Genomic DNA, 26,787 nt, shown 5'->3' with positions numbered 1-26,787 from the left:
ACTAAGGTATCTTAGAGATCTACTTTTCCTATAGGAAACTCCAGCTCAATGCTGATTACATTTATCAGAATCTTGTCAATGCGCATAGGGCACCTACATGTCATTTAGAAACACACCAGCTAGCAGCACAGCATATGCAATATGCCTAGACAGGACAATAAATTTAGAAAGACACATTTATATACAGAAATACACAATAGACAAAGTACGAGACCAGAAATGTACAGTATGAACAGAATTTGTGCAACATGCAGAGCTTGTTTTTTGTAAAAAATACGCTCATGTTCAGTATTTAAAAATACTCTTCATTTAAACACTTTATTTAAACCTCTTTGTGTAAATAGTCTCGTTAGATTTTGCTAATAGGTAATTGTTTATAATCTAAATTTAGAAACTTAAAGGTGTCAGCTGTAGAACAAAGAACAATGATTTCATTAACATTGGAAAACATTAAGAGACCACTCTATATTTTTAAACTAATTTGCATTTCTAAATCCTGGTTTAATCCTGGTTCCGCTAGCAGTGGCTACGCTGAGCAGTAGTACAGATGATCAAAGTGAATTAGGAGACACTGGGAATGACCAGAAACCAGCCAGGTAGAGGGTGGAAGCGACATTCTAATGCCAGAGATGACCGTTAACTTATCCAACAGTTTCTTATGAATTGTAGAATGACATCAAGTGACCTTCAAACAGAACAGGAAACATTAAGTGCAGGTGTGAAGTGCACTGCTAGGATAGTTTGTATCAGGCTCCCAGAAGCAGGATTGAAGTCCCATAAAGCAAGGAAGAAGCCCTTCATTAATGAGAAACAGGGAAGAACCAGGCTGAAGTTTGTAAAAAAAATTAAAAAAAAGTTCACGGACGCACACCCATAAATTGAGAAATGAGTGAAACAAAAAATTGTGCTGCGGTCTCTTAATTTTTTCCGTGGCTGTATGTACCATAAGGGAGGCCGTGAATGCGATCTTACCGATCTTTTGGCCTTACTGCAGCTTGGTTTACGTGTGCTATAGGAGTAATAATTCAAGGCGGCATACTCCATCAGAGCTGCAAAGACGAACAAGAAGCAGACACTGACGAAGAGGTCCATAGCAGTCACGTAGGAGACGCGGGGCAAAGACGTCCGAGCCACCGTGCTTAGTGTGGTCATGGTCAACACTGTTGTTATGCCTGAAAGAAAGTGCACAGAAGACATGCAGGCATACAATTCTGTCATGAGCGTTATTTCAATTAAGCTCTAACAGGGGAATTCTTCACATTTTATAGTCATATATTTTCATCCAATGTTTTCATTGCTGTCACAAAATGCAAGGTGCATCGCTGATTATTATTTTGATAGCTCCATTATAATGTTGCTAACAACATAAAGAATATTGGACATATATCATATTTTTAATCTCCCTCTGATTTTAAATCAATACTTATTTTCCTACACAACACCTTTAATATTGATTGTGTCCATCGCTAAGATCCATTTTTTTTCTAAACTTAGAGTTGTTGCTAAGGAGCTATTAACATACCATTTGGACACACAATGTCTCCAGCGTTTCCTGTGTCTCCCTAACCCTCTGCCCAGTGGGACTTGCCAGGACCAGCTCCCTTAGCAGCTATCTAGGTAGTGTCCATGTAAATTTCTCTAAACATGTCCTCTCAGACTGAAGGAGCAACTTTATTCTGAGCTACTTTCAGATCTCTGACCTCCTCACCCTGTCATGGAGAGGAATGCTTCTCATCTCATCTCACACTATTTAAACAACTAATAAAGAAAAGCTAATTTTACAGGCTTGCTTTGATTTTTTAACTGGGTAACAGAATTAATACAACACAGTGTCATATATAAAGAAGAATTAAAACAATTACATGTAACGTCAGAATGAGCACATTCCATTTGGTGCATCTCTAAAATCTTCAGATCATGTTTTAGTTTTTATATTTTGCATGGTGTATGTGAAGTATTTAAGTGTCTCTTTGATATGACATTCCCTGAAGAGAAAAAAAAAAATCCGTTGACTTTCCCGAAGCTACTTTTTCACTTTTCTGTTATCTTCCAGCAGAGTTTGACCTCACTGCCACACTACTGAAGCATTTTATCACATCAGACAATCTGAATGAGCTGTTTGCTTGGTCTTCACAAACACTGGCGCCTTGATAAAGAAGTTCAGTTTTATCTCATCTCCAGTTCATTAATCAAATCAGTACAAGCAAGAATGTGTCCACAAGAACTTTCCATGATGCATTTATTTTGAGACCCACCCAGTGCTGTTCTGGCTGGTGTAGCGTCTTTTTTAATCCAGAAGGAGACCCATGAGAGGACCACAGTAAGAATGCATGGGATGTAGGTCTGGATGGTGAAGTAGCCCATTCTTCTGCTTAAATCAAAGTACACCGTCATCACCACGTAGTCACCTGGAGACAGGGAAAATATATATATATTTATTTATATATATATTAAGTGTTGCATTTTGCCAGTAAACTTACTACAGAAAATAATTGCCAGTTAGTTATGTGTTTGATACAGCTTTTAGATTAAGTTTACTGTGTGTTTACAGTAACTTGCCTTTTATAATGGTGTATCAGGCTGGGCTATAGTCCCTATGGGTGAGACTGACTGGAGTAGTTGTTAGCAGATAACAGGGTGAAACTGGGAATACAGCAAAAATCCTTATTAAGTGAACAAAACATTTTTTATTATATGGTGTGTTAAGGTATTATATATATTTCACACAATTTGCTGAATTTTTCCATAGATTTTCATTTCAATATACTTTTTATGAGCTAAATAAATCACTTGCTCTCTGTTCCATTACGGTAACACGACCTTTCTCCTTATGACACCGTTTGTTTTACTGCAAACGCTTTGAAAGTTCGCAATTAGTGAGTGTTGTCTTGATTTTTTGCTTCCATTCAATATACGATATATTTCATTTTTGTGAAACAACTACCAGTACAGACTTCAAATGCATTAACATTAGCAGCACCACTCCAAATTACTTAGGATTTGCTGGAAGATTGCAATTATGCATAAAGAAAATACCCTGCACCACATTTTTCCTTTAACGATATATTTTACGAAATACCACAGTAAACAAACTATTTTAAAAAAAAAACCTCATAAATAGAAACACTGAGCAGACTCCCCAAGGGGCATCAGATAAATTATAATTCCACTTAGATGTGATACAAGCAGCAACTTCAACATTCACAAAAACAAACAAAAATACTTGAAGTGAAAATGTTCATATAAGTCGGCAGAAGCCTGCATTCTCTAACGCTGAGTGCGGTCATATAATGTAATTAATTCCGCCATCCTCTCTGTAATTCCTTGCCAATGAAATCTCAAGAAAGTTTTCTTGTCTTTTGAAAGTATCGTCTAGTGTTTTATATTTCAGTGTATTCACTTGCTTGACCTGCGTGAACACAGGGCTGATACCACCTTGCAATGGCATTGCAAATACTACTGGAGGCTATTGGGCTGTTTTCATTTTGCACTTTAAAAGATTTCCACACTGCAGACAATAATACCCTACCAGACTTCAATCTCACTGCATACTGATTAGTCTCATCCATTTACCTGTTTTCACTTGTGCCATAATACCAGCCTGCCTACTTACACCCTTGTAACTTTAACCAAATTGTGGTCATCTCCATTTCTGATTAGATTCCATATTAATCTTTGCTTTATTCATATTTTTTATGATTCTGGATTTTCACCAATTCTCTTCACCCTCCTTCTGGGTTGATTATTGGTTTGGTTTGTGTAACATCCGCTATTGGGATCTTAGCTTACGAGTTTTGTGCCTTCGTGATACAGATATTTAGCATGACTTATTATCTGAGCTAACTTATTTATTAAACTAAAGCTAAAGTGGATCTTAATTTGACTTGTAGCCAAAATTATGGTTAATCGACTTAGATAAGGATCTGGCAGAGTGAACTGGGACAACCTTACTTTGAATGGTGCATTAATACACGATAAGGTATTTCACAATACAATAACAAAGAAAACATCCACCACGCATTTCAATATGTTTGTAGTGGCGACCTGTGTCTGTTTAATGCAGGTATAACTAAATTAATGCAAAGGAAACTTTAGGTATCTACTTAAGTACTTCACAATAAACAAACAGACAATTAAGAAAACATTATTTATGCATACCGTTCAAAGAACCTATTGGATATGTCAATTCAAAGTGCGCAAGGTTTTTTTTGAGTCTTAGAAAACCTGTATCAGCAGTCAATCTTTTTTTTTACTTAAATCACTTAAGATTATTAAGATGCAGTGAACGATACATTTTAAGTATTCACAGAATAAAGTATATACAACATCTTATAATATTACACCCCAGGAAAGAACATATAGATCAAAAGAATGCACTTGCACTCAATAAGTTTCAATGCTGACACAAGGATGGTAACAGACATTATATGCATCACATGGACGGAAAGTCATTTTAGAGCTTTAGACTGATCTGAGACTCTTTGCGCTTAAGGCAAAAGTAAGTCCATTCAGATGAAAAGTAAATGTAGGTGAAGACTGAACTGAACAAAGAGCTGAGCAACTTTAAATACCAGTCACACCAGTACATCTCTACCCTGCTATTACATTCAATTGATTTTCTATATTTTGACCAATTATGTACATCCAGGTAGCACATGTAATGGTCTGGTAATTATTGTGTTATTCACAAAGAACAGACTTGTTCAATATCAACATTATACAATGTTTAAAATTAAGAGTAGACACATCAATCTTTCATTAACAGAAGATTCAGGAACTCCTATGCAAATCTAATTACTTGTTTTCCTCCTTTGCTTTTTGTGGCAGCACCATGCATTCCTGAATGGTAGTGTACGCCGATTGGTCAGAGGGAGATCCTCCAGTGCCCTTATCCTGCTGTCTCCCTGTCGGAGCATAGAGCTGTACAATCTCCAGTTTTCCATTTAACAGCAGGACCTACGTGAGAAAGTCTTGCTTTCCTATGGACACACATAACCACTGCTCAGACTCCAGTGTGCTCCCCTAACCACATGCCCTTGATATCCGATGGAAAAGTCAGACCAGAAGGACTCACGCTGTGAAGAGGGATGTCATAAATTATATGGACACTACTATTCACACGGAGGAGTACAAGAACTGAGACACATCCTTTACATTCAGCCAAGTAATCAAATTCTCCCGACCTGTGACTGTTCAATATGCAAGTCTCATTCATTTGACTCAAGTTCAAGTCCTACCTCTGCTCTATGTGTGGAGAGTTTCCTCATATAGCGTTTTTTTCCTTCAGCTAGTCAACTTTCCTCAAAGACATGCAGTTAGGCTCCATTTTTAGGGTCTCTAAAGTGCCCACGAAGTATGATAATGTGAGAACCCTGCGTTGGCCTGGCATCCTGACCATGGGGTAGCCCAGCCTTGTGCCCTATGCTGCTTGGGATAGACTCCAGGCCCCCTGTGACCCCCATCAGGATTAAAGGTTAGAACATGGATGGACCGACCCTGTTCTGGATAAGTGGTTGTAAATGTTCTTTTGCTTAGGAAATTGGGTGCATGGATTTTATGCTGCCAGACAATTTTAGCTTTCTTGCAACAGATAAAATTGCATAAATACATCACCATCAAACAGGGACACGATGTTCTGGTAACACTTTACTTGAGGGGGCACAAATAACGTAGTAGTACACTTACTTAATGTATTAATTAACCAGAAACTAAGTGCTAGTTACATACTGATCCCATGTTCATTACTCAATCATGATGTATTTCATGTAGTTACTATATTTGTTCATGATTTGTACTTAAGTAGTGACTAAGTTACTTGTACCCCCTCAAGCAAAGTGTTACACATGTTTTCATAAAAAAATTATCATGATAATGCTACTACCCTTTCCTTACCTGCAGAAGTTTTCATTATGTCTGTGGTATTTCGTAAGCCCATAAAATCAAACTGGTAAAGTCTCCATGACTTTTGATCTGCAGCTTCTACAGAATTCTTCCTCCACTTGTACACCATCTCATCTTGAGGGTATCCATCTGTAGTCACAAACAGTGTGTGATGTTAGACTGCAACATACATTCAGCTGACAAAGGGCCTGCCCCTCTTGGCCCCAGGGCTTAAACAGCATCACTTTTCTTTTGCTTGTAGACAGATAATAAAAAGCTAATTTGAAACTGAGGGGGTGGAAATCAAGGAAGCAAGTGTTGTGTTTAATCCATCTTCATGCTGTGGTCGACCTCCAGGGGTACTTTTGTCTCAGTATTGCAATATCTCAATCCATGTTCTTACAATAGGATTTCATAAATCTTCATCATAAATAATCACCTTGGATCCGCAACATAGTATCTGACTTTCCAATGTACTAGTAATGTAGGTATAACAGAGTTTTATCAGGTAGTATGCATTTCAATTAAAAAAAAAATGCTAAGTAACATGCATGTCAATGCAAAACTAAATGGTTTTGATTGACTTTTCTTTACCTCCAGGTTTAAAATTTTCAGCATATCATATAAAGATTCTGCACAAAATCAATTTTTACTAAAAATAACTCATTTGTTTATTAAACCACATGTTCATATGAAACAACGACATTTAGGAGGTAAATATATAAGTAGACCCTATGTGTCGGCCTTTATGATGAACTCAACAGAAAGTCCACATTCATCCCAGCTGCTGACCAGGCTGTATATCCTATGTTATTTTGTGACATTTTATCACACCGTTCATTCTTCCTTCACATACCCCTTCCGTACTTGACAGCAAATTTAGATTGTGGCAAAAGGAATTGCAGAAGTGATGACAATGGCTCTTTTATTTTTAGAAAGCTTTCACTTTTATTGGGGCATCCCCATGCTGTAAATATAATTAAGCTGAATACTGGCCCTTCTGTCTGTCAATAAATAATTTACTAAATGGGCCAAAAGGGCACTTCAGCTGAAAGGCTGTTTGTCCGATACCAGTGATGTCTTCTTTGCTCTGTCTCAAACACTCACTTTCTAAGTTGCTGCTTAATACATTCCTGCTTGGTTACCTAAAAAGAAGCAAATTATATGTATGCAGAAAAAAAAACCAACCTTGAGAAGGATACGACTGCCAGTTGATTTATCACAGTAATAACACCGGCGAATACTGTACTGTCTAACCAAACCATTATGAATTATGAAAAGCATTGCAGTATAAGTCTCAAGAGTGTTTCTTTATATATTATTTGGTGATGATGCAGATCCACGGATTATGAGAGCCTACTGTTTCATAAGAAAAATAATTCCCCGTTATCTGTGTTATTTATACCTCTGCATTTTCTCCACATGTTTCTCCTAAATAACAATATGTGACAGGATTAATAAAACTGAACATCACCTCTTTTTTGGGGGCATGATTGCTGTGACCAGTGTACTAACACCAGCTTCTACCGCAAGACAGCAAACACTCAATGTTAATAACCCTTTTATGTGTATCTTGGTGTGCATTGGGTTGTGGGTGGATATAATGGCAATTTAAACTTCAAAGATGTCCTCCTACATATTTTTTTTATCTAGTTTCCTTACCAATTATCCAGTGTAGGGCCTAAGTTTGCCTGGAGCTTAGCCATGAACCACAGAGCCCAAGAGAGACACCCTGGATGGGATCCCAGTTCATCACAGGACACACACACACAGAAAGTTACAGTACTTACTGACACAAATATTCACAAATTATTTGAGTTATGAGCGGAAACCAAAATGCCCAGAAGAAACCCGTATGACCAAAGGGAGAATATATACACAGCTGGTCGTCCATAACCCAGGGGACCTCGTTACTGCAACTGAATTTGGAATCATTCATACATACTCATCACACAGTGATAGAGTAGTTTAGTAATACACTGTAAAAAAGTGACAAAGAAAAGCAAATAGCTACTAGCATATCACAATTGTTCCCCAAAAGTCTGATTCAGGCTCAGGAGAGATATAACGGAACTCATAGTATCAGTGACAGATCTATTAAGATGCCCTCTAAGCTCTTCATGAAATATACATCCAGATGGCATTTCTTAACTGTTTCACTGTTTAATATACTGTATTTGTTTTTGTCAAGTCTTTTGTATTGAACTGCTACCCAGCATGCCACAGTAATGAATCACTGATCATTTTTTCATTTCTTTTAAAATGCATGACCCATTCACGGCTTATTGCCCATGTCTTCCCTGGACACAGTAAAAAGTATTAGGTTCAATGTGTGAAAGGCTAAAGTAAAATGGAAGTAGTACGCTAATAAATTTGATCCTTGACATTTTCGGTATTTGAGTAATAGCATTTCAGACTTGATAATAAATGAAGTCATCGTCTCACACATATTTATACAATGTTTCAATCAGCATTGGATTTTGCAGCGACGCCGCCGGTTTCTATGGAGATCGTAATTGAGGAACGGCAACCAGATTGAGTTCTCTGCTTACAGGTGTCACTTTGTGACTCTGCTCTAAGGATGCAATAATAAATGTAAATATCTGGCCACAATGCAAAAGCTGATTATGAGATTTTGATTATGTAAACAGGTCAGGATTAGGTACCTTTCCAGTGACATTTGCAAATGTGTGCATAAATTAATGCAAACACTAATGCTTTAGACACAGAAGTAATTGCTTTGTAGTGGAAATGCGTCTCATACCGTCCAGCTCATTCCTGCCCTTCGCTGTCATGTCTCACTAATTTGCTGTGTTATGCTGAAATACCTCAATGTTGGGTGAAGTTTCCTTGTATACTGCATTCAGGTAATACCACTATTCAGAATAAATATATATATGTATCATGTAGCGCAAAGTAAATAAGTAGACGACTGTGCCCCCTGGCATGCAGCGACCACTAGTCCATCACTTCTCTGGCACTCCATTAGCTACTGAAGGGCATCAGTCTTTAACACAGTATGACAATGTTTAGAATGTAGATTCTGAACCACCTCACTCAAAAAGCAGGAGTGGCCGTGATGTAGCACTGCGACGTTCCAGAAAAGCACGAAGGACGCATCGGCGCATAATCAATGTGCTTCTCTCTATGCCCCACTGCCTTCATTAATTTTCCAGGAGACCTAAAGGTGTGGAAATCGGGCAGTGGTGGGCGGATGTTGTAGAAAAACAATTTTCTGTCAGCACGTTTCCTCTATACTAACTATAACATGAACGGTAACCTTGGTAAACAGGCATTCAGATCCAGACGATAATTATAGTCAATGGACACAGTGGACATCATTTACAGTAGAGCACAGGAGTACTGTGTGTGTAACAGCTGAAGTTTCTGACTACAGAACACCCTCCAAAGCTGTACTAAGGACTTGATTCTTTCCATGAATTCCATCTTCTCTGGAATCGAATGTCTTGCAAATGCCACTGAAAGAAAGTAGGGCTTTTTGCAGCTGGATAACATCGACTGATCATGCAGATGTCGACTGATGTTCATCTGACTCTTAATAACTGCTGTTTCCTTTTAGTTGTTAGCTGTCAGACTGTACCCCAGCCTCGTGCCTATTTCTGCAGCCCTCACTGTGTTCCTGACCACCTTAAGTGGTTTGGAAGATGGATGAATGGAATTCCCAGCTTGATTTATGCTCTTGCTTTCAGTAAAATTGCTGAAAATCAGATTAATCAGAAGGGTGGCTGTTTTATGATGAACTTGAAAAGTTTTTTTTGTTAGTAAATCTCCTCTTCTTTAAGAGTGAGTTATTTGTGCATACTCCTCACAATTAACATAAGAATCCTATATAGTGTAAAACAGACTGTTCACTCAAATATTTCAATTGTCAATATTATTCAATTGTCATATTTTCTGTTTCACTAATTCAAATTTCACTTTTACAAATTAGGATTATACAGGTTAACATAAAAAAAATATCATATCATTCTGAGAAAGTTGAATAGTGTCCCTTACAACCTCTCTTGTCTATAATTCACTATCAGGGAAATTATATTTTCTCATCCTCCCCCAGAATCATAAACCATAGTAGCAGGACACCTTTTGTTTAATGGATGAGACCTGCTGAGGTCAAAACAAACCTGCTAATGTCCCTTGTGCTCCTGATAACTAAGGGCTACATGTGACAAACTCCTTTGCCATTTCCCCTCTAAGGTGTAAATTAAAACATTTCCAAGTCCTTTTTTTATTACTGCAATAAATCTCAAGGTTAATGTATTACTAATGAACTTGGAACATCTGCAAATCTTTTTTTTTTCTCTGAAAACAACCCTGTTCAGGTGCAAAAGTCCTTATAATATCAGATACTATGCAGGATAGAAACAAATTCAATTTCTTTCCAATTACACATTTAATAAAAAAGGGCTTTTATGGTGATACTGTTTTCCCAAGTAGCCAACTGCCTTGAGAGATCACAGAAAGCATCTTTTCAGAAAGCAATTCAGACCTGAGCATAAGAAGGAGATCCAAGACCAACACAAACATGATGTTCCCTGTTTCAGGTTTCCATCTGCCGTCTGTGATACATCTCTGAGCTGGAGAGTTTGCCCTTTAATAGTTATAAATGTCCAAGTATAAAAAACCCTGTTTGCTCAAAGCTTCGTGGTCTTTGTTACCAGCAGTTCAGTGAACTGGACAGACGCTCTATAACTCGTCAGATGACAGCCAGTTCAGTGCCTGCTTGTCAGCTGTTACCTAACTGCCGGGGGAGTGTGGCCATGCGAGTCAGGACCCGCGATCAGAAGGTTATGAGTTCAAATCCCGTGGTCTGGAGAGTGATTTCACAATTCAGCCTTCAGCATGACTCTTAACTGTTCTAGATAATGACAGTCCCTGCCTTTTCAATGTAAATGTCACCACAAGTCTTGAAAGAAAGTGATTAGAAAAGTCTTCTGTCTGAGAATAGCTAAAGGAGCAGATCACAACACAGGTTTTTCCCCAAGAATATTTGGATTTCTAATTGGACTAATCCTCAGTTCCAACATCCCTATTACAAGTATAAAGTATTACAGCATTGGCTCATTCCCAGTGTAATTATCCAGTCAGAGGCACCCAGTGGTATGTTATGAAAACATCCGTTTTAGCCTTACTGGTACAGATAAATTGACATGCATGGATTCTTTCCTCAGAGAAATAGTGCCTGGATATAAATTATCATCTTACAGATATTTTATTTGCAATCAGACTAATGTACCATGTCAATGTAAGGAATATCAAAATAATTGAGAGTATGTTTTAAACAAAACATGAAGAAATCACACCATGGGGAGGTGGTCATTTCTGGGAAAGGTGACTTATTCATTCACCTGTAGCTCATTACCAATTATATGTACAGGTAATATACAACATTTCCTGTTTTCTGTATTTCAAAAAAATCTGCATAGAGTAGTACCATCCTCAAATGCAAACAGGTGGTGCAACTTGAGAAACATTTTACAATACCAGATATGTGGTCTGATAGCATGCCAATTTTACATGCCAAAGTTGTAGCGTTATAGTACAGTTGGAGGACAGAAATCGCACATTGGAGGGGCACATTAGCATTTTGTTCAAGATTAAACAGATCGAGGGATTTATAGATACGGCTCAATCAGAGAACTCAGCCAACTCAGAATTTGGCAGGAGTCCCTTCCTGCTCCAACTGTCTCCAGTTCAGCGCCGACACCAGCAACAAGCTCATGTGACTCATGGGTCACGGTCAGACAGGAACCCAAGAGCTCAAAGACTAGACCTCCTCTACACCAGCCCCTAATTCAGCACAGAAATAGGTTATCTGCTCTCAGCAGTGCGTCTGTTGAAGCAGATAAGGCGCTCACGTTTGGAGACTCGATGGGAGCACAAGAATTCCTAACAACTGCAAAGCTTAAGTTACTACAAATTGCCACCCTGTGGTCATGCTGGTACTAATGATATAAAGTCCCAAAAACCAGAGGTATCAAAGAGGAACTTAATTACTATGTGCACAAAAGTAAAATTAAAATGTCATAATACAATTATTTCTGGTCCCTTACTAATCCTTTACAGAGGGGATGAACCTATATTACACAACTCTCTCTAAACTGCTGGGTACTTGGAGACTTGGTATGCATCTGGAAGCATAGCATTTATTAATAATTGGGACCTTTTTTGGCAATGGTCGGAGCGGTCTCCATCCTAGCTGCACGGGATAATTTATGCTATCTGAAATCATCCAAAATTGCCTGCCCGATTATTATGGGAACCACTCATGCCTTGGCCTTGTGATCATAAATCGAAGGCTGCTTATCTTCCACCTTTAGCGCATTTCTGACACAGAGGCTCTCTACATCATAACATCCCCTAAATCACACAAGTATTCCAAAGTAGAGTTGAGTAAATAAAAGTAGATTTTAACAACCATTACTAGACATTCATACAGGAAATTCATGTGCTGATAATTTAATTTCAATTCCACTGATGCAATTAAATTGGTTACAAAGTGAAGCTACCATTAAATGCTGATTATTGAACGTTAACTACATGGTGCTCAACACTTGTTCAGGCCTGTGAATGTTAACAGAAGCGTGGCTTAGACCCACAGACACCAATTGTTTAGCTGGAGCTTCAATTTATTACAAAACCCTCAATCTTTTGGGTGTGGAGGTACCTTTCTTTATGCATCCATAAAAATGTAATCAAAAATTGTAACGGGCTTTATTATATGTGAAACAATGCTACTTAAAATCTGAGCAACCTATACATATATTCTTACAATATATGCATTGTGCACACTGACTTTATTAGTTTAGAGAAAATTATAATGCCTGGTGATTTTAATATACGTATCGACATAGAGAGAGATGCCTTCACTGAAATTTCTTACTGCTCTTTGATTCTGTAGGTTATAATCAGCGTGTAACAGAACTGACACACTGTACATTCTCCTGCTAGGTAATACAATAAGAAAAACAGTGTCTCACTATTTAAGAAACTGAGAAGCCAATACATGCTTAGGTCAGACTACTGTAATGCTCTGTTACCGGGGATCACACTATGAAAACCATACAGCATGCTGAAAATGCAGGGGGGGGTAGAACTGATACTTGGTGCAGAATATATGAGCGTATAACCCACGCAAGCTTATTCACAGGTAACCTGTTAGGTGTAAGATTGACTTCAAAGTTCTGTTATTTACATATACGACACTCAAAGGTCTAACAAACTGAGTAATGTGTACAATTCACATCATACACTAAGATCACAGAATGCAAGTGACCTTGCAAGCCCGCAGATAAATTAAATAACTGTTGGTGTTAAAGCCTTTAGCTCGATTTATAAATCTCGACTTAAAACATATTACCTTAGTCTTGTGTGAAAGGATAAAGTGTGTCAGAGCCGACAAACTGAAGACTGCACAGCCAAAAATCTGTTGTTGATCTGTCTAGACAATAATTGTGGGAAGAATATTCCTCTGAGAAACTGTCAGCGTTGTCAGTTCCGCTGAGCTGGAAAAACCTCACAAACCAGTGGCGATCTGCTGTAAACAACTGAGCTCTACAGCCATGGTCAGTGTAATCTGGCAGAGTTCCTTTTGGGCAGGTTATGAGAATGAGAACCAACAGTACTCCAGTGAAACGATGCAGGCAAGATGAAGCTGAATGGTAACTGAGAGTTTGTTTCCCTGCCCCTCGCCAGGACTCACAGCTGGAGAAGATGAGAGGGCAGGAGTGCTCGTCCATGGGGAAGTTGTGGAGCTGCAGCTGGCACTCAGCATTGATGGTCAGCCTGGAAAACACAGTGAACCAGTGACTGACTTTGAACGTTAAAGCCTTTCGTTAAAGTCACATGCAAAACTCAAATGAAGAAAAAGGAAACAAATGGATTGTTCTGAAAATAACAATGAAAATTTCTAGAAATATTCATCAAGCAAAGTTAAATATTTTATGCTGCATAAGTTATGTGTACAGTATGTAACAGAATCACTGTCTGCCCAGTTGATGGGGAAAGATTTTATATGTTAAAAGTAATTAATTAAATGTTTAATTTTAAAGTATGACTGCAGCATCATATTCTCAAGGAAATAATTAAGCCTCCCATGTACAGTAGGTTAAAGGGTTTACTAAGTCCCAGTGAACAATGATCAGCATCATGCTCTCAGATAGCGATCGCACAATCCCCAGTGCCAAACAAGACATGGCTGGCAGTCAGAGCAAGTTAGTACTTCATGAGCAGGAAAAGACAGAGAGAGAGTGAATAGTGAGCAAGCTGCTTGTGTGTGATAACTGGCAGCCTGCAGGACGCCCACCTAGAGGGGACACCGTCTTCACCGCCAGTGACATAGGAGCTGAACCAGGCTCCCTGCCTCTGCTATCCTAACCCTAACCCTATCCTAACCCTAACCCTATCCTAACCCTAACCTCCAGGGCCCGTTCTACCTTCCTCCTATATTTTATATAAATAAACACAAAACAATGCTGAAATTTAGTACAGTCATCGTTCCATATCCACGTGGGGGGTTGGATCCAGAACTTCCTGTTGTCAGGACCCTGCCCTGTTGTTTCCCTGCCTGGTCAGAAGGTGTTGCTGGTCACCCCTTTCCTAGTGTCTGACGCTGAAGTGATTTGTGAATTGACCCACATTTGTTCCTTGTTGCCCCTAGTCTGTCCTGTTTGTTTTATTGTAATTGGCTCACACCTGTTCCTCATTTCACCCTCATCATCCGTGTTTATAGCTGTTATTGCCCTTCGTTTGCCTCTTTGTTTCTGTGTTGCTCTCTACCCTAATTGTTGTTGTCTACCTGCTTTGTTTTTAACCCCTCGTGGTTCTTATTGCTTGTTTATTTATTTATTTTTGAGATTAAATTAAAGTCCCTTGCTTGCCAATACGTGGATCGCCCCATCATTCTTCACCATGCCCCACCGTAACACTCCTGAATACCAAAATCCACGGATGCTTAAGTCTCTTATGTAAAATGATGTCATATTTGCCTATAACCTGTGCGCATCCTCCAGCATAAATTAAATCATTTCCATATTGCTTTTAATATTTAAAGGGTCCAAAACTGTAAAAGGATGTTTTAGATTGGCTTTAGTGAGTTGCCTAATTGTGGAGATATTGGCCGTAGAAATGTCAGGCTTCTCTGGAATATAATGGGAGTGAATGGTATTCTTTCTGTGGTGATTGAAGCAACAGAAAAATACATTTGAAAAATTCAACAGCAATGTCTCTTAACAGAAATCATGACCTGGTTATTGAAGATAATTCACACACTTTGTACTGAGCAGTTTAATGTAAGAATTTTTTTTTGCTGAACTGCACATATTGCTGGGGTGCTTGTACAGTATCTTCTGCGCAGTGATAAATGGTCACATTTCCTTTGATAGCGTTAGTGCAATAAGGGGATGTGGGAAAAGAATTGACTGGCACTGTCAATGTGGATGTGGGCCATAAGATAGTGACGGTTTGATGGCCAACAAGCTCTCAGGAGGCAACACAAAATGCCACCCAAGTTTACTTTGGCTTTACTGGGAGAGAGGGGGAAGAATTAAAATGGAAAGTGACATTTAGGTGTCCCTATCCATGAATTGTCTGATATTGCCAATACAAATTTTCCAGTGGCCATGAATGTTGATTTCCAATTATGGCTCTGTCCAGGTTTTGGTCTCGTTAACCCAACTTACTGATTTGCATCAATCATAGAATCGCTGTGGAAATACTCCATAATGCACTGGAGACAGACGAACATGCTGCGCCAAGATAAGGTCAATGTCTTCCCTTACATATATAAAAGTCATTAAAGTTTTAGGACTATTATGCTTAAGACCATTAAGGAAAAAATGTTTAAAGCTAATTCTAAAAATCTGATGGACTTCTGTTCACAAAATTAGATGGATATGTATTCACAAATATTTATATTCCAGGAATACATTCTTTTCAATAGTAGTCGCTGTTATAACATAGAGTGTTTTCACCAATTTAATTTAATCTATCGCAATCAAACCTTAATATACTTAATCATGTTCATTGTTTGGAAAGTGATTAATGACTGTGCTTTGGGATGTGTCTGTGTTTGCAAATTAATGTGGGTTCGTCTTAGGGTTCAATGATTTAGTTAACATTTTTATCTAACAATAAAAATATGATTGTTTTTCTTTTTGGAGGAGGACAACCAAAATATATAAAACCCTTTTACATAATTTCTTGTTTATTCTTACTTTAAAAATCCACAATTATTAGGTTTATTAGTAAATATGTTTTTGTTCTACTCTAAATAATTAGTCGGAAATCAAACTTGGCATTCTCGGAAAAGCTACGAACCACTTTGTATTTAAAAAAGGTAATAAGCCAGCTAATTATCCCATTAACATTTAAATGCAATTATTTCAATGAAATCTGAATGCAGTGTGAAAAGGATCAACACTAGAACAAAACAAATACAGATATTCACTGCTGTCACCTTTGTCTGTAAACCATCTGTTACATTCAATCTGCCGCATTTATCTTGCAAACTATAATCAGCCTTTTTCTGGCTAAAGATAATTACACAAAATTGCAAATAGGGGAACTTAACAGGAACCATTTTGTACCTCATAAGTAATCGAAACTGACCAGGAGAAAATAATAGCCGTGACATGGGCAACTGTGTCACAGTCATTATGATTATATAAGGGAGGAGTGAAAACTCACCTTTAGCTTTAGGGATCTAGCTGACCCAAGATGCGGGGTGTGTGTGTGTGTGTGTGTGTGTGTGTGGCTCTTTATAAAAGAAAGACTGCTGTATTTACCTTAGTGTGTACAGTATCTTCCCATCATTCCATATCCTGAGCAGCTGATTGGGTGTTGTAATCCAATGAGCGTCTGCGTTTTTGGAATTCCTGAATATGGTGTCAGGCAGCCAGATTAGCCCAACCATGTTGCTGTTCAAAGTCAATATTTTCATCGTACTGTTGTATCTAAGGCGGCTATCAGTCCATGTCTGGGCAAAAATGATGTCGATTTGGTATTCCTGTAAACGATAAAATACACAAATGAGTCATCGTGAATAAAAATGACTTCCCGAGGACTGCAAGTTATGAACGATACACAAAAATAGGGCACAGCGGAGAACGCTTCTGGCACCTGCAACCTGTGGGCCAATTTCTCTCAAGCTTTTTGTTCAGTCATTAAACCTCTAATACATGCGCTTACCTGTGTGCAGTATCCCACAATCCATGTCTTCTTGTTTACTGTTATTCCTCAAAGCCCTTTTCCCGTTTTTTGTTTGTTTTTGCGCTTGATATATACAAACACACATACACACACTCATATCACTTATATCATTTTTTCAATGAGCAACGCAAACCATCCTATTCTTGTAATGTCAGATGTCAAATTACAAACCTAAAGACTCGAAATCATTTACGTACACCGTACTAGAAGCTACCAATAAATTGAGGCTATGTCATGTATTTTAAAAATAAAAATGTATACTCTTTCTAATGACATGTTGTGGTTTTAAAAGCATGATAAAACTGAAAATAATGACTAAGGGGGTTGTGGCAAACTAAGGGAAAGAGAAAATAATTTTTATGATTTCTGATTTGTGAAAGTGAAAATCAAAATTAGCTGCCATAAGCTGAAGGTTTGTAAAGTGCTGAATTTTGTGTGAAATCTTGTATAAAATGTTTCTAGATCAACAAATCATGTACAACTCCATACTGTAACTGTCATTAAGCAACAGCACAGTCTCAGATCTGCATGTTATATTATACCTGGAAGAGACCGGAAATAAACCATCTTCTGAATTAAAGCTTGAAAGCATAACTTACAGTGCAAAACAGTGTATGATGCACAATATCTTAAATAGAATATGTTATGAATACGACTAATCATAAGGCATTCTGTTCTTCCATGGCTAAGTGACTTAGGTGCTAATTAAAATAAGAGGGAAAAGACAAAAAAAAAAAATCACAAGCATGAATGTAAAATGTAGCGTATCTACATGCTATACAATGTGTATTTTTGATAACTCTCCATTCACTAAGTACTGAGCAAATTTGTCTTTATAGTCGCAAGCCCCCCGCCACCCCATCCCCGTTCAATCTTGCCACATAAAAGCGTCTTGATTTAGATTGATTGATCATTCTTTGAACAAACCATACATATATTCTACATCAGAATTTGCAGTCTTGGACGTCAGATGATTACTTTCATTAATTAATTGCTATATTGTGGTTTGACATGGCTACATACTGTCTGTCACTCCAGCTGAGCCGTTAGCTTATTAGCTTTGCATAGCTGTGTTGATGGCAGGAATTACATGCTTTTGCTTATAATGTTGTCATTTGTGCATCACATTACACCAGATTTGCATTAATGGATATTCACTGGAGAATCCAAAAGTACACAATTTACTGCATGGAAAGGGGTATTTTTGGCACAAGCTGAAGACTCGATCTTCCCTTTCAGTATTGCCTTAAACCAAAGAATCAGAGATCATTTTGCTGTCATGCAATACTTTGGATTTGTGTGAACACCACATAATTAAAATTAAAGATTTAATTTATCTCCTCACTCCTTTGTGCTAATTAAACCCATTGTGCTTTTCCTAAATACAAATATCTGTAAGCAGAAGAAACCCAGATGAATAAAAAATTATCCATATCTCCATTAGTGCCTTTATGCTAAGAACGGCAAGCTTTTCCATCAACAAAACATTGGTTATGAGTGGCAGGAGAATTTTACTTTATAATAAGAGGATGGGTTAATAAACTGTATGGATATGAAAATGGGTAATCAGATTTCACATCCTACACATCTCACAATGCCTAAAATGTTTCTATTGAGCCAAGGGCGAAAAACAGAACAATATCACCAAGAAATCTTACTTGTTTTTCTACAAGATCAATGCATGCAGTAGTTTCCCCCCACACTTTAAGTGGATCTGTTTTCATTCAGATTATAAGGAACCCTGCTTTATGGCTATGTACAAATACTCCCTTGTACATCTTGTGGCATATTTTAAGTTACTCAAGAAATACTGTACAATCTTTTTATATTAAAATCACTAGAAAGACGAAAATGTTCACCATTCCAGTAAGGTGCAGAGGAGGCCTTGGAGTGCACGAATATTACCGGTACATCCTTGAAGCAGGTACACATTTAATAAAGAGTCATTGCTCTATACAGCAATATCTATTCATATTTCATTGCCTTACGTACAGCAGTGTTTCCCAATCCAGTCCTCGGGGGCCCACAGACAGTTCATGTTTTTGCTCCCTCCCACCTCCCCAGGAACTGGAAGGGAGCGAAAATGTGGACCAGCTATGGGTCCCTGAGGACCGGACAGGGGAACACTGCAGTACAGGGTCATGAGGGAGTTAGAGCCTATCCTGTGCAGCACAGGGTGTAAGGTACAGGTGCACATAGAATGGGAGGCTAGTCCATAGCAAGACACACACAAGGGGCAATTCCAACATTCTATATCACCTGAGTGCGTCTTTGGCTTGCCGAAGGATACCAGAGTGCCCAGAAGAAACCTGAGCAGTATGGGAGAAATATGCAAACTCCCTACTGTACTTATGGGCGTAGGGGCGGGATTTAAATCCCCAGTCCCAGAGTTGTGAAGCACCATTGTGAATCACTGAGCCACCATGCTGGTCATTGCAACCACATGCTTTGGAAAAAAGTACTACACAAAATGCCAGTCTAAATATTTGTACAACTTTTTAGATATTATGCAATGTCCTACAGCTACACAGTTGATATAGAGACCAAATGACGTTTTTTTAATTCCAGAACTTAGTGTCATATTACTGCACTGATCACGCAGTGTGTGAATGTCTCAACTGCTAACCCCAACTGCAGCAGGGGCACTGGACGCTCACTGACCATGTTCCAAGATACCAAGCTTCCTCACTTATATGCTGCTTTGGATGAGGGGCTCAGCTGTAATGTAAACATGTTGTGCTTGCATGATTAAACAGAAACAAACCGCAAGCTCTTATCTTTTTGTTTACCTACCTGTTACGTTTCCTTCGTGTCTTATTTATAGCCTACAATGACTAAAGTCAGTCATCCAAGTCAATTGCTCATTTTGTCATTTAAAAACATAGACAGATACATGCTTATTCTTTCTTCACTTATTCATCAGTATTATCCATTCATTTTAACTGTCAAAAGCTGGTCCATAAAAGTGTTAAAGTATGCTGCAGAAACAAAAATGGCAGCATTAATCCTATCTATCTATCTATCTATCTATCTATCTATCGATCTATCTATCTGTCTGTCTGTCTGTCTATCTATCTATCTTTCCATCTCATTCATGTGTCTTTTGCTGTTACTCGACAAGGACACCCCATGGGTGGTACAGTACATTCCTGGTTATCTTATGACTAAAAATTATATATATATTTGGAGATATATTAAGGCAGATATATTAAGGCAAATTTCTCTATGTCTGGAGAGCCAGCACTGAAATGGCTGAACCATACAGAATGCATAATTCATACTTAATTTTATAATTAATAAAGTAACAAACAAAAATAATACATTAACTACGTTTTCGCAAGACGGTTTTAGGCAGGGGCATCGGTGGTGGTTGTGATCTTAATCTGAAACTTAATGACAGTCATTTTAAGAGCACTGCTGAACACTGCTGAACACTGCTGAACACTGCTGAAATGCTGAAATGTGCCTATAACATTTTCTATTTTTCAGTTAGTTATGATAATGAGGTTAAGAGTTCATAACATTTAAATAAAGCTGAATGCAGCATTTGATATAATTTTTTATTTAAATTTTCTATCTAACACAGGCAAGGACTCAAAGCAGCCCTGGAATGTCATGGGGACCAGAAAGAGCGACCACATGACCAGGAGACCCTGCCAAGAATTAACCTTCTTCGTTTATCTAATCAAACTTTCCAGACGTCCCTTAGTGCAACCTTTTAGCCATCTAAATGATACTTCCCCTATATCACCAGTAAACTTTCTTCCCTTTCCTTGTCACCTACTGTAACGTGTGGATATGGCACGTTGCCTGATCTGATACCTCTGCTAGTTAACCATGCCAGGGGGACACTGCTACCTCTCCAAGCAACTCCACATGACTTCTACATTGTTGCCATTTCCAAACTTGGCTTCTCCCTGTTGTGACAGATGCCAGGTTGAGTTCCATTAGCAGTACTGTTTAAAAGGCACAAGGCCTTCACTCCTGCAGCACGAGGACTTTTACCTGTTTCTCCTGTGTCTTGCAGACGCTGTGTTGTGCTTTTTTTTGTTTAGATGTATGTGTGTACGGTCTAACTCTGAATCCCTGAAGGATCCTTTGTCTCAAGACAGATTCAAGTGAAATTCTCATCAAAGCCCATGACACAACCACACAATGCATCTCAGGGTCTCTGCCTTGACACTTTAGACAAATAATGCAACACAGTGCTACAACACCACATAAATTTGGCCAAAACTCAGAATCTATGGACAATAACGCAAATGATGAAAAGCTGTGACTGGAAATCTGACAATAATGGGTCTCTGTCTGCTTTATTACTGAAATCCCTCATGGGTAACAAAATTAAACGCAATAACATAAACTTGACATATAGCGGTGAAAAAAATGCACAAAATTAGATTACGTCACTGGTTGTTTTATTGGAGGGACAATGTTAGGTCAAAGCAGAACAAGGGTAATATTTCATGTTATTTAATCGCATTCATAAACATAACAGTTTGTTTATATTAATCATTCTTTTTTAAAGTGTGATAAAGGTGATTAATAGATCAGATTTAAAAGCACACGTTAAATAGCAGCTTGTGTTTTTTCTAGAGAGCATTGCCCAGATTAGCCACTAGGGGGATCTGCAAACACAGTCTCATATGGATAGAGTTTAAATGCTCAATGACAGGCGTAATAGAGGAGAGTGGAAAGCCAAACCCGACTTACAATCACACATATAGATTCTGCGGATATCACATCAATGCAGCAATATGAAATACTGAAATGGCACATTACCAAGATTGTTATTTTCCTTCGGAATAATTTCCTCTTTTAACATATGGGTTGACAGAGTGAGAGTCTATTTCAATGTGAAAACAAATCCTGTGGAGCACCCTGCCATGTGGCTAGTGCAGACAGAATGTCTCCAGGCACAAATTACATGGTGCTGCTGTGAGGATCTTGGCATAGTTCCCTTTTTCTGAAGTGTGGTGTGAGGCTGTGAAGAGTCAACTGTGAGGCGGAGAAATGTGAGGTGGGAGATTAGGGCCACTGCTGGGATCTTTTGATTAGATCCAATGGATGACTCTCCCTCATATTATTTAGGGGTCCTCAGCCAGTCATCTCCAAGCTATGCATCCAAGCATGTGGCAAGGAGGATGGCATCCAAGCATGTAATGCTGTTCATTAGCATTTCAAGACCCAGTTCCAATGCCCTAATTTTGCTCCTTGAATATGTGCAGTATCTTTATCTGCAGTAGAGAAAAGAAAGGACAAGTCTGGATAATGTTTATCATTTTTTATACTATGATCACGTCACAAAGCAAAATTATTGTAATATAACAAAATACCCTAATTTGCAAGCAGTTCCATCTGTTTAAACTGAAGTATAATATTCCAATAATCTGCCTGCAATAATATTTGGATTTTGTGTTATACTTCCTATTATTTTCCAAAACTTGTGAAATATGTAACATTCTGTGTGAGAATGCCTTTTTTAGAAGCTCAGATGAAGGTTGAAAATCAGGTCACAGTATATGCAATTGCTCAGGTAAAACTTTGGTCTTGGGGAGACATATGAAAGTTCAAGGAGACGGATTATCTGTAAGTATCAAAGGTGCCTAGAAACATTATTTGGCATCTTGTAAGAGCTTGTGGGAATGTGCAGCCAAAACGGAAATGGAGTAACAATAGCAGAATGTTCATTTTTACCAAATACATAGTCAAGTGGAAGCAAAACTGTGAAGAAGCCCATTCAGTGCTAGACGTCCCTCATTGGGGGCTGTGATGCTGGAATCCATTGTGTAAATTGAGCCCATCCCTGCTGATCAACTCAATAATTAAATTTATGTCCATCAAGTAAAAGTGAGCTATTGGAAACAACATAGACTGCTAGGGTTCTGTGGTTACAGAGCTTCTTTACTGTTGCATGAAAGGCAAGCCGAGTCAGCAAACCAGTGTGACCCCAACGTTAAAGAATCGTTTGAGAGTATGAGATACCTTGTATAACTAAGATCAGAGTTACCAGATAAGAGGTTTGGAGAAATGGTTGAACATTTGATTCAAGTGGATCAACGTGGGTTCTGTCCTACCAGCAAATAAACAAAGGACCTCATCTTCATAGTAGCTCAGGTAAAGAAGTCATCTTATAATGGTGCTGGAGAACGTGAATAAGAGAAACAAGATGGAACACAAGTTTTTAAGTGTGGATGAAACTCTGCAGGCACCAGCCTCCTCTGCTCAGACATGTTTAAGGGAAACAAGATGGCACACTTGGATCAGTCTGTGATTTAAGTTATTTTACTTCGATTTTTGGTGTGATTTTGTATCCAGCCGTCAGTGGGTTAATGATTTTGGTTTCTCTTGACCATTGTTACATCATTTTGTTTGCAATGAATTACGCATATATATCAATAAAGATTTATAATTTGAATATTTTGTTCATCAATGTGTTCCCTTAAGTGTTTTGAACAGTGTAGGAAAATGTGCACTCTGAAGAACACTTCTTCATAGCTGGGGACTTTCATAAGGTCTACCCAAATATTAAGAGCACATCCCCTGCACCCTGTAGTAACAATGTGAACACTCTGGAGCACTGTTACACTGCAAGCAAACATGCCTTCTGTTTTTACCATGTTGGAACCTCAGCTAGTCAGACCACCTCTCTGTACTATTTTCAGTTATCACCTGAAGCATGGAGAGCCAGTCATGTGGGAAGTGGCCAGACCTTTTTGGTTCTTTGGACTGGGGCATGTTCAGAGGATATTCATCTTATCTGGAAGAAAACACACCAGTTGCCATGGAATTCATCACACACAGAGCAGTGTGTTCCAACAAAGACAATATGTTCATTTCCAAACCAAAATCCGTGGATCACCACATACATGAGAAAATGATGGCCTGTACCATGCCATTCCAGAAACTCAACCATCCACAGGAAATGCAACTATGCTCTCCAAAGGCAGTGAAATGTGCTTGAATTCAATACTACACCAAACTGTAAACTCACACGGCAGCACTCGTGTTCAATAGTTGTGGCAAGACACTCAGACTCTCACAAATCATAAAATGAAAATTAAATCCCATCTCAAAGTGAATGCTTTCTCTCCCTGCTTTGAGTTTGATAACAAGGATCCTCTGGTGCAATCTCCGAGAGCACCACACGACTCCAATTTCTCTGCCAATGACACAAGGATGAATTGTAAATGAGTCAACATCCGCAAAGCAGCTGATCTTGATGGATATCCAGGTTGTATTTTAAAAACCTGCAGAGACAATTTAGCTATTTTTATAGATAGTTTTAATCACTCTATGTTTTTAAAAACACCAATATTATCCCGGTTTCAAAGAAGAACAATGAAGATTCCCTCAATCACTATCGCCCCATGAGCTGAGCTCCCTTTTCCACTCACTGTTACCCATGACTGTGTGACAGACGCAGCTCCTACTGCATAATAAAGTTTGTCGATGACATCACCGTCAAAGGGTTGATCACAAACAACAATGAGATGGACCACATGGAGGAGGCCAGGCACCTAGAGAGTGGTGCCAAGAAAACAATCTTTCCCTAAACATCAACAAGACTAATGACCTGGACATTAGGGAGGGTTGCCCACAAAGACCGTCTGCACCAACGAAGAGCTTCAAATTCCTGGGAGTCATTGTAACAGACAACCTCACTTGGTCACACAAAATCTCAACAGTAATCAGGAAGATCCATTAACATTATTATTATTATACCCCTGGTGCCTCATTCATATTATATGAATCTTGTATTTTGTATGGTTGAGTTCATTTGAGTGGATTTAATCTTTATATTCTCCAAAGTGAGTCTTTCAATAAGGTTTGCCCACTGGGCACTGCCTCTAAATATCTAGAATTGAGATTGAAGGAATGGAGCAGATGATTGACAATGAAAGGACAGATCCCTAGACCCACCGCGGGACACAAAGGAAATCAATGGGAAATTCTCTCGCTTGGATACTTGTTCAAAGACATGTCCACTGCAGTGTGCTTCCAAAAATCATGCATTTATGCAGCAAATATTATTTCAAAGGCCTATTTGAAATTATACTCATAATTATTCCAAAACATTCACAGAAGTAAAATAATAAAATGAACATGTTAAGGACAATACAGGTTTTATGCCAGAAATATTAAAAAGTTGTATTACATGTCCTCATGGAATTTATGTAATAAACTAAGTTTAAAGACTGACAAATTTTTACTAAATATTTGAATATTAACTATATATCCAGCCAAATTTACCAAATTTACACATTTTATCCACATTTCTAAAAAAAAGTATTTCACTAGTGTTAAATTTAAAATTTGTTTTTGAAAAATATGAAACCTCAAAAAGAACCTTCCGGAAGGACCATTCTTCATTAATTCTTGGATGTCACTGTATTATGCGGAGATCCAGTCTTTATATTTTGCTGGTCACCTTCAATGTTCCTCCAAAAGAACTGTTCAGGCTCACATGTAGCCAGGGTTTCCACACTCAAGTAATTTGCACGCCGTTGCCTTGGAAATAGAATTACCCAGACATTTAAAAATAGCTTTTTTATGACCCCACATTAGCAGTATTTCAGACATATATTTATTAATGAGGAAAGCCAATTGTTGAGAAGCAATCAAATTGTAGTGCTTGTTCAGAACTCATTCATAACCTCAGCCAGAAACATTGTCACATGTCATGCATTATTGCGACAATGAAGATTCTATCTGCAACATGTTTTCCTGCAGCTCAGGTTAACTGCCAGCAACAATGGATAATGTGTAACTAAAATATTACTACACACAAACCTGTTTAAAAGGGAAAAGAACCAAGTATAAGAGCTGAAAAACGCCAATTAACCCTCCCACAAAGCGTGATTAAACCAGATTCACACTGTAGGTGTTAAACTGCAGGAAACACACTCAAACTCTTTCCATGTTCTACATCTACCCAGCAACTCCATTGATTTTCATTACCTCTGGCATTTGTTATCTTGGGGAAAATGATCAACCACTATGGAATCCCAACTGTTGAGTTTAATCCAAGCCAGGAATTAGTGTGGCTCTTTCTGTCTCACAAAATCTAAGCAATACAAGAGAAAGACCTTATTAACAAACCTAGGTCACAATATTACCACTAACACAGAATATCAATGACATGCACTCTCAAAAAATTATGATTCATTTTTGAAAATTGAAATGATTAAATAGCAATAGCATTGTATTTACTCTTAGATGATCAACACTGTGCGGCATATAGTTTTAAATTATTTTGTGGCCTTGACATAGCTTATCAAAATTGCTAATATAAAATGTAAGTATAATTCAGTTGTTACTAAATATAATACACAAATTATAATCACTAAGTCAAGCTTTGACCCAGAAAAGTGGCCTGGAGATTAATGAATGAACAGAGTAAAAACAGGGGTCTGCATGTTAACAGAAAATGTTTTGCCGTGGCGTAAACAGCATGGTAATAAAAAAAGTCATTGAAGAGGTTAATTAATGATTTATTATTGTTCCATCAGTAAATTAGTGCTGTCTCAAACCAGTCACGTAATCATAAACATCAGGCAGTTAGTCAGTTATTAGCAATAAGCAAACAGAAGAGAGCAAAATAATAAACATTTGCACTCATGTTAACATGTTTATGATCTGGCAGGATAAGAGCCACTGTGTGTGTGTGTGTGTGTGTGT

The 26,787-nt window shown here is 38.2% G+C and overlaps 1 protein-coding gene across 6 annotated transcripts in view; it reads right to left on the bottom strand.

Moving 5' to 3' along the window:
* The window catches only part of LOC111850243 (gamma-aminobutyric acid receptor subunit gamma-3), a 50,835-nt gene that overhangs the window by 5,826 nt on the left and 18,222 nt on the right, over positions 1-26,787 (bottom strand). For 3 of the 6 annotated variants that reach the window (XM_023823913.2, XM_023823912.2, XM_072700144.1), the window contains exons 4-8: positions 16,683-16,903; positions 13,601-13,683; positions 5,893-6,030; positions 2,256-2,408; positions 973-1,172 (exon numbers count right to left, since the gene is read on the bottom strand). In XM_023823913.2, coding sequence (XP_023679681.1) covers positions 973-1,172; positions 2,256-2,408; positions 5,893-6,030; positions 13,601-13,683; positions 16,683-16,903 — 795 coding nt within the window. Of the gene's footprint in view, positions 1-972; positions 1,173-2,255; positions 2,409-4,815; positions 4,980-5,892; positions 6,031-13,600; positions 13,684-16,682; positions 16,904-17,085; positions 17,199-26,787 lie in introns of those variants that run through there. The other 3 variants (XM_072700145.1, XM_023823914.2, XM_023823915.2) reach the window with 3 other exon arrangements.

This window comes from Paramormyrops kingsleyae, chromosome 16 (assembly GCF_048594095.1).
Source record: "Paramormyrops kingsleyae isolate MSU_618 chromosome 16, PKINGS_0.4, whole genome shotgun sequence".
NCBI lineage: Eukaryota > Metazoa > Chordata > Actinopteri > Osteoglossiformes > Mormyridae > Paramormyrops > Paramormyrops kingsleyae.
The sequence above is the reverse complement of the archived record's forward strand: the minus strand, read 5'-3'. Positions and strand labels throughout refer to the sequence as shown.